Here is a 7,500-nt window from a genome sequence, read left to right on the forward strand (position 1 = left end):
TCTCTCTCTCTACAGTAAGGTTGGCCTGTCAGTCAGATGAATTGACTCTGCTGGCTGGGGAGCATACCCCCCCCCCCCCCCCTCTCTCCCTCTGCCTCTCTCTCTCTGCCTCTCTCAATTCAATTCATTGTGCTTTATTGTCATGGGAAACATATGTTAACATTGCCAAAGCAAGTGAAGGAGATAATAAACAAAAGTGAAATAAACAATTAAAATGTACAGTAAACATTACACTCACAGAAGTTCCAAAATAATAAAGATATTTCAAATGTCATATTATGTTTATATACAGTGTTGTAACAATGTGCAAATGGTTAAAGTACAAAAGGGAAAATAAATAAACATAAACATGGGTTGTATTTACAACGGTGTTCGTTCTTTTCTTGTGGCAACAGGTCACAAATCTTGCTCTGTGATGGCACATGGTGGTATTTCACCCAGTAGAGAGTTAGACAGGAGGTTAGGAAGTGCAGCTCAGTTTCCACCAAATTTAGTTTTCTCGTGATTTGGTTGGTTTGTGTTTGTGGGGTCTGTTTGTGAACAGAGTCTCTCTACCCACCTCATAACTCCCCCATCTCTCTCTCTCTCTCTCTACAGTAAGGTTGGCCTGTCAGTCAGAGGAAGCCATACCTTCCTTCTGCAGATTAACTTTTCGTTTTTTTAAAATGAAAAAACAGTTCTGCGTCTCTCCGCAGCTCTTGAACAAAATGTCTCAGGGAAAAAGGGCATTGAAGCTGAGCTTCGTTGTTTTAGCTTGTAAGGTGTTATCAGTTTTCTCTTTCATACATCTATAAAATAGTTGTTTTCAGAAAGTATCTGTCATTGCTCAAGGGAGCAGCTATACTATCTTACATTATAGTTGACACTCTCATCGAGAGCAACTTAAAGTATCAATTAGGATTAAATGCTTTGCTCAAGGGAGCAGCTATACTATCTTACATTATAGTAGACACTCTCATCGAGAGCAACTTAAAGTATCAATTAGGATTAAATGCTTTGCTCAAGGGCACATCGGCACATTTTTCACCTAGGTGGCTTGGGGATTTGAACCAGCAACCTTTCGGTTCATGGCCCGACAATCGTAACCGCTAGTCAACCTGACGCTACTGCTACTCTGTTCATCATATATGCATAGTCACTTTAACCATATCTACATGTACATACTACCTCATTCAGCCTGACTAACCGTTGTCTGTATGTAGCCTCGCTACTTTTATAGCCTCGCTACTGTATATAGCCTGTCTTTTTACTGTTGTTTTATTTCTTTACTTACCTATTGTTCATCTAATACCCTTTTTGCATTATTGATTAGAGTCTGTAAGTAAGCATTTCCCTGTTGTATTCGGCGCACACTTTGATTTGATTTGACACCCTATCTAGTTTGGGAATGCTTATGCAGCAACTCCATCTTCACCTAATAAGCTTTTCACAACCTGTTCCACTGTAGGCCTGTTTTCCTACCTGTTTTCCTACCTGTTTTCCTACCTGACGAGCCCTATTTCCTGTTCTATACATATCATTTATCTCCCCATCTCCTCTCTTTCTAAACTGTCTTTTGCCTTGGTTGATCTTCTCTCTACCCACCTCATAGCTCCCCATCCCCATGTCTCTCTCTCTACCCACCCCATCTTGACTACATCATGACTCTACAGAGCCCCCAGCTCCCTGTCTCTCTCTCTACCCACCCCATCTTGACTCCATCTTGACTCTACAGAGCCCCCAGCTCCCTGTCTCTCTCTCTACCCACCCCATCTTGACTCCATCATGACTCTACAGAGCCCCCAGCTCCCTGTCTCTTTCTCTACTCACCCCATCTCGACTCTCCAGAGCTCTCACCTCCCTGCCTCTCTCTCCCAGGGGTGGCTGAGATGGAAGCAATCGTTCTACTGATACTTATTAAGTCAATGACTGATGGAGGAAAAGTACTGTCTGTTTCCAGAGAGAGGAGAGTGGGAAACAATCAAACGTACCCCCCTCCCTGTAACGACAGAGAGACAGCTAGACAGAGATAGACAGAGACAAGGAAGGGCACCAACCGTCTACATGTTCCCTCAATACATTATCTTCATGGACCATTTAGATTCAGATCTGAGCCAATCCAGGGTTACTCAGGATAGTTGGAGTGGTGTAAGAAGGGTTATTCAGGGTAGTTGGAGTGGTGTAAGAAGTGTTACTCAGGGTAGTTGGAGTGGTGTAAGAAGGGTTATTCAGGGTAGTTGGAGTGGTGTAAGAAGGTTTATTCATGGTAGTTGGAGTGGTGTAAGAAGGGTTATTCAGGGTAGTTGGAGTGGTGTAAGAAGGGTTATTCATGGTAGTTGGAGTGGTGTAAGAAGGGTTATTCAGGGTAGTTGGAGTGGTGTAAGAAGGTTTATTCATGGTAGTTGGAGTGGTGTAAGAAGGGTTATTCAGGGTAGTTGGAGTGGTGTAAGAAGGGTTATTCATGGTAGTTGGAGTGGTGTAAGAAGGGTTATTCAGGGTAGTTGGAGTGGTGTAAGAAGGGTTATTCAGGGTAGTTGGAGTGGTGTAAGAAGTGTTACTCAGGGTAGTTGGAGTGGTGTAAGAAGGGTTATTCAGGGTAGTTGGAGTGGTGTAAGAAGGGTTATTCAGGGTAGTTGGAGTGGTGTAAGAAGGGTTATTCAGGGTAGTTGGAGTGGTGTAAGAAGGGTTATTCATGGTAGTTGGAGTGGTGTAAGAAGTGTTACTCAGGGTAGTTGGAGTGGTGTAAGAAGGGTTATTCAGGGTAGTTGGAGTGGTGTAAGGGTTATTCAGGGTAGTTGGAGTGGTGTAAGAAGGTTTATTCAGGGTAGTTGGAGTGGTGTAAGAAGGGTTATTCAGGGTAGTTGGAGTGGTGTAAGAAGTGTTATACAGGGTAGTTGGAGTGGTGTAAGAAGGTTTATTCAGGGTAGTTGGAGTGGTGTAAGAAGGGTTATTCACGGTAGTTGGAGTGGTGTAAGAAGTGTTACTCAGGGTAGTTGGAGTTGTGTAAGAAGGGTTATTCAGGGTAGTTGGAGTGGTGTAAGAAGGGTTATTCAGGGTAGTTGGAGTGGTGTAAGAAGGGTTATTCAGGGTAGTTGGAGTGGTGTAAGACGGGTTATTCAGGGTAGTTGGAGTGGTGTAAGAAGGGTTATTCAGGGTAGTTGGAGTGGTGTAAGAAGGGTTATTCAGGGTAGTTGGAGTGGTGTAAGAAGTGTTACTCAGGGTAGTTGGAGTGGTGTAAGAAGGGTTATTCAGGGTAGTTGGAGTGGTGTAAGGGTTATTCAGGGTAGTTGGAGTGGTGTAAGAAGTGTTACTCAGGGTAGTTGGAGTGGTGTAAGAAGGGTTATTCATGGTAGTTGGTCTTACTCACACACATCCCCATTACAGTAACCACACCCCAATTACAGTAAACACACCCTAATTACAGTAAACACACCCCCATTACAGTAGACACACCCCAATCACATTAGACACACCCCAATTACAGTAGACACACCCCCATTACAGTAACCACACCCCAATTACAGTAAACACACCCTAATTACAGTAAACTCACCCCAGTAACAGTCGACACACCCCAATCACATTAGACACACCCCAATTACAGTAGACACACACCATGACATTGACATCAAGGGGACTGAAGGATCTGTGTCTGTATATAAACCTCATTCACACACACACCTACAGACAGACAGATGGACAACAGCTCTGTGTGCCTGAGGAATGAGCTGACCATTCATAACCAGTGGTGACAACAGAAGTGAAGGAATGTTGTTCGATTAATCACAATAGACCTTATTCACGTGTCGGCCATGATTGCTCCAGAGTAGGAATGAAAACCCCTGTGTGAATAAGGTCAATTCCTGTAACCCAACAGCGTTGCCTCTGTTACCCTCTGACACTGTAAGTCAACCTAGAGCAGTTGAGACACAGCAGCACCATTATATTCTGTCCCAGGGTAGTGGAGAGGGACATCCTTTCTCTGTCTCCTCATCTTGTTAGTGGAAGTACAGCAATTACCAGAGGTGGGACCAAGTCATTGTTTTACAAGTCACAAGTAAGTCTCAAGTCTTAGCACTCAATGTCCCAAGTCAAGTCCCAAGTCAAGACAGGCAAGTATCAAGTCAAGTCTCAAGTCCTGAACTTTGAGTTTTGTGTCGTAAACAAGTCATAATGTGCTCTTCACCAGATGTAATACCATTTCATATTTTTAACAAGAGTAATAATTAGTATATTAGCCACGACTTAACGTTCTTTGTGCAGCTTCAAATGTCGAACAAAGTTGGAAACTTTTGCGCCTCCGTCTGTCATTTTCTTCCTGCATGTTTTGTAAGTTGCAATCCGTTTTTTGTTGATACAGCGTCGCCTTTATATCCGAAAATAACAATTTTGTGTATCATCTTTCCAAGGGCTCCATCTGAATTCACCCGCCGATGTTCCTCTGCACTGCCACGCACAACTTTTTCTCAGCTGGCACAATTTGATTGGCTGCTGTCAGATTCAAACTGTAATCCGTTAAATGAAGAGTTGATGCTGCACACTTTTTTTAATAGCATCATTTTTAATATTTGGGCTTGAGGAGGGTATCAAGTCAGGTCGAGTCATAAGGCTCAAGTCCAAGTCAAGTCACGAGTCATTGGTGTTAAAGTCAAAGTCGAGTTGCAAGTCATCATATTTGTGACTCGAGTCTGGCTCGAGTCCAAGTCATGTGACTCGAGTCCACACCTCTGGTGAATACTGTGGCCCAGAGGGAGGCCAAACCTTGGACCTGGTTCCATTCCACCCAGCCTCTATAGAGCCAGCTGGAATGCTGTAGGACTGACTGACTGGAAGACTGACTGGCTTACTGACTGACTGGAAGACTGACTGGCTTACTGACTGACTGGAAGACTGACTGGCTTACTGACTGACTGGAAGACTGACTGGCTTACTGACTGACTGCACTGAGACACTGATTGACAGACAGATTTTTTTTTATTTAACCTTTATTTAATTAGGCAAGTCAGTTTTAAGAACAAACTCTTATTTTCAATGACGGCCTAGGAACAGTGGGTTAACTGCCTTGTTCAGGGGCAGAACGACAGTTTTACCTTGTCAGCTCGGGGATTCAATCTAGCAACCTTGTGGTTACAAGTCCAACGCTCTAACCACTAGGCTACCTGCCAACCCAGTAGAATTTGATTGCTGACTGACTGACTGGCTGACTGGAAGACTGTTGGACTGGCTTACTGACTGACTGGCTGACTGACTGACCGACTGATTGTACTGAGACACTGGAAACAATAATCTGACAGCAGTTGCCAGAATGGATCCATACTCACACTAGGGGCTCGATTGAATCCGTAGCGCTGAAGAATTGTGCTACAGCTCCATAGAAATGTAAAGGCAACGTTCCTGTGTTCACAGACACTGGATTCACGGTAAATGCTGCATATGTCGGCTCAATCTGGAAATGATCTTTACATTGAATTTGCGCTACAGTGTGGATCTTCAGCGGATTGGATCGAGTCCTAAATCACTGACGTGACAAATACCTTTTTGGGGGTTTCTGTACTTTACTTTACAATTTATATTTTTGACTTTGACTTTTACTCCACTACATTCTTAAAAAAGATAATGTACTTTCCACTCCATACATTTTCCCTGACTCCTAAAAGTACTTGCTACATTATGAATGCTTAGCAGGACAGGAAAATTGTCTAATTCACGCACTTAAAGAGAAAACCCCTGGTCATCCCTATTGCAGCTGATCTGGAGGACTCACTAAACACAAATGCTTTATTTGTAAATTATGTCTGAGTGTTGGAGTGTGCCCCTGGCTATCTGTAAATTTAAAAAACAAGAAAATTGTGCCGTTTGGTTTGCTCAATATAATAGAATTGGAAATTATTTGTACTTGTACTTTTACTTTTGATACTTAAGTATATTTCAAACCAAATACTTTTAGACTTTTACTCAAGTAGAATTTTACTGGGTGACTTTCACTTTTACTTGAGTCATTTTCTATTAAGGTCTCTAACTTTTACTCAAATATGACAATTGGGTACTTTTTCCACCACTGACAAATAACTATTGATACATAGGCCTACTGTGCATGAACTCAGTAATACAGTATAGTCAAATGCAATTCTACAATATGTAGAGACTTTCAGAATCATTTACAGTAATTCCAAATATGAAGTAAGAGTTCACACGAGGGATCTGTCATCTATTGGTTAAACACTTCCTTGAAGTCGTGTATTGAGTGAGACTTTAGCAGGACACTCGTTCATATCCATAGATGGTAGTGATCATGTTATGCTCCAGTGTGTTCTGAATTTTCTCTACTTTATTTATGACCAAAATGTATTAGAATGTCGTTTTTCTTTCAGCACCTCCTGTCCTTATGTTTGAACTTTACAGCATTTGGCTCCCATCAGACACAGCAGATGCTTAGTTGGCCCTCTCTCCCATTGCATCAGGTCTCAGCAGACAGCCCTCCGAGCTTGAACATTTCTGCTCATAAAAACCATAAAACCCATGACTATGGCTTACCCCCCTGTTTAACGACCGTCTCCATGATGGCTGTTTGTTGCAAATCGTTCCTCACAGCTCAGCCCAAAGATAAATACTCTCTTTATCAGGTTTTTATATTTCCAAGGGAGGAGGGGAAATAGGGAGGGAAGGGAGGACATATTCCTCAGGGAGTCTCCGTTCTCTCTCTCCTCAGACACTCAGCCAAGCACCACACCCTCCCAATATTCTTGTGACTAAAGTGTTATCTGTGTGCTGGTCTAAACGAGGCCTGTAACGTTACATCATGGAGCTCACAAGCAGTATCCTCACCAGACTACAGTCTGACATCCAGACAGTATCCTCACCAGACTACAGTCTGACATCCAGACAGGATCCTCACCAGACTACAGTGTGACATCCAGACAGGATCCTCACCAGACTACAGTGTGACATCCAGACAGTATCCTCTCCAGACTACAGTCTGACATCCGGACAGTATCCTCACCAGACTACAGTCTGACATCCAGACAGAATCCTCACCAGACTACAGTCTAACATCCAGACAGTATCCTCTCCAGACTACAGTCTAACATCCAGACAGTATCCTCCCCAGACTACAGTCTGACATCCAGACAGTATCCTCACCAGACTACAGTCTGACATCCAGACAGTATCCTCACCAGACTACAGTCTAACATCCAGACAGTATCCTCACCAGACTACAGTCTAACATCCAGACAGTATCCTCACCAGACTACAGTCTAACATCCAGACAGGATCCTCCCCAGACTACAGTCTGACATCCAGACAGTATCCTCACCAGACTACAGTCTGACATCCAGACAGTATCCTCACCAGACTACAGTCTAACATCCAGACAGGATCCTCCCCAGACTACAGTGCCCTTCTCGGGGTGGTGTGGGGAGATGTCATTGTGAGTGGGCCATTGTCCATTAGCTAAACGTGTCCTTTTATCTCTTTGTCTCACAGCGGAGAGAGTGACATCACTGGGGAAGGACTGGCACA

The 7,500-nt window shown here is 43.4% G+C and overlaps 1 protein-coding gene across 1 annotated transcript in view; it reads left to right on the plus strand.

The window, feature by feature from the left end:
- LOC100305155 (cysteine-rich protein 1) overlaps window positions 1-7,500 on the plus strand; it is a 12,294-nt gene that overhangs the window by 1,788 nt on the left and 3,006 nt on the right. The window contains 1 exon segment of the mRNA NM_001165059.1: window positions 7,465-7,500. This exon segment is cut by the window's right edge and continues 59 nt beyond it. Within this exon segment, the coding sequence (NP_001158531.1) occupies window positions 7,465-7,500 (36 nt within the window).

The sequence above is a fragment of the Oncorhynchus mykiss genome, chromosome 25 (assembly GCF_013265735.2).
Source record: "Oncorhynchus mykiss isolate Arlee chromosome 25, USDA_OmykA_1.1, whole genome shotgun sequence".
In the NCBI taxonomy this organism is placed as follows: Eukaryota; Metazoa; Chordata; class Actinopteri; order Salmoniformes; family Salmonidae; genus Oncorhynchus; species Oncorhynchus mykiss.